Source organism: Penaeus monodon, chromosome 15 (assembly GCF_015228065.2).
Source record: "Penaeus monodon isolate SGIC_2016 chromosome 15, NSTDA_Pmon_1, whole genome shotgun sequence".
Lineage (NCBI taxonomy): Eukaryota > Metazoa > Arthropoda > Malacostraca > Decapoda > Penaeidae > Penaeus > Penaeus monodon.
The window spans coordinates 35,921,314-35,922,775 of record NC_051400.1 but is presented as its reverse complement, the minus strand read 5'-3'; the positions used below and the strand labels follow the sequence as shown (position 1 = coordinate 35,922,775).

At 43.9% G+C, this 1,462-nt stretch overlaps 1 protein-coding gene across 1 annotated transcript in view; it reads right to left on the bottom strand.

Annotated features, from left to right (window-relative positions):
- The window catches only part of LOC119581991, a gene marked incomplete at its 3' end in the record, with an annotated part of 37,751 nt that overhangs the window by 2,191 nt on the left and 34,098 nt on the right, over nt 1-1,462 (bottom strand). Inside the window, 4 exon segments of the mRNA XM_037930180.1 lie at nt 114-235; nt 419-624; nt 831-1,102; nt 1,273-1,456. Of these exon segments, the coding sequence (XP_037786108.1) occupies nt 114-235; nt 419-624; nt 831-1,102; nt 1,273-1,456 (784 nt within the window).

The following is a 1,462-nucleotide window of genomic DNA, read 5'->3' as shown; positions in this document are numbered from 1 at the left end:
AAAGTGATCTAACACAGAATTCTTGAAGTAAATTACTTATAATCGATACGTCAACTAAATTAATATAGCTGCAACATCAGTTCCCATCACAACAATTTCATACTATGATATACCTGAGAGAGAGCTGAACCAATGGTCTGCTGTGCCTGCAGTGTGGTGTTGGAGGGGGACTTGTAGCTGCGTCCGTCCATGGTTGGCACAGACTCCCACACTGCCTTGGGCACACTGCTGCTTCCTACAAGGAAATAATTCCCTCAATTAAGTCTTATTCTTCCTCAAAAGTGGTTTGCCTTCTTTCATATCCCTTAAATGGGCCTCAGCCAATATTTCCATGCTTTTTCAGGAGTGAAAAGATGAAATGATTGAACTTAATAACATGAGAAAATGAAAAAATTTTCCAATGGAAAAAAACACATACTAAAGCGGTTATGCTTAGGCCTCTCTAACTGGGGAGTTGCCAAGTTATTGACAGAGAGCCTGCTTGATTCGTGATGGCGCCGCTGTCGACTGAACCCAGGCTGGTGGTTGCGATCTTTGGGTGTTGGTGGCAACTGCTGCTGGGGGCGGCGGTGGCTATGCACTGGGACCTCCCCTTCGATGTCCTCTTCAAGTAACTCCTCATCACTGCTCACGAAAAAAAAAAAAGGGAAGATAAAAATTTGTACCAGGTCATTTCCTTTAACTATATATATATAATCCTGGATAACTCAGTAATATCAGATATAAAAGCAAACTATGAATATCATTTTAGATTCATACATTCTTGTATGAAATGGATTACCAATTGCAAATGCCCTCAATGACCCAGGGACTCTAAAATACAAACAAACCTTGTCTGATGATAGTGATTGTCAGAGTAGTCGTGCATGGCCCCCGACCCCCAAGTGGCTGCTGTTCCTGACACTCCATCCAGCCTGTCCATGGGCTCGGAGATGTTGTCCGAGATGTTGTCCGAGATGTTGTCCATGTTGAGGGAAGAGGGCTTCCCCATGCGCCTCATGAGGGCTTCTAGAGCATTCTTCTTTTGCCGTAGTTCTTCCTGCATTGCAATCATTTCAGATACCCTGGGGTCAACATTAGCACCCCCTTCTCGCCACAGTGCCTGCAAGGAGTCAAGATTAGGCAAGCTTACAAAATACTATAACATCCTCATGCATTACTCAAAAATTTTCAAATATGACATTGATAAACATATATTATTCCTTGATTCTTCAGTAAATGAGAAAAGAATATCAGATGCCTTCAGATCATTAGCTTTCACCCTGAACTAACCTGTGGCTGCTTCTTAATGGCTCCCTTCTCATGGCCCTGCCGCGAGCCCTCATTGATAGCCGACACTCTTGTGCTCGTCTTGTTGAGCCTCTTTTGCATGGCTGATATCTCACGGCTCTCCTCATTCTGGACATTGTGTTCATTGCGTCCTGTTGATGTTGCTCCTTCACGGTTTCTAGCACCCCTAGGG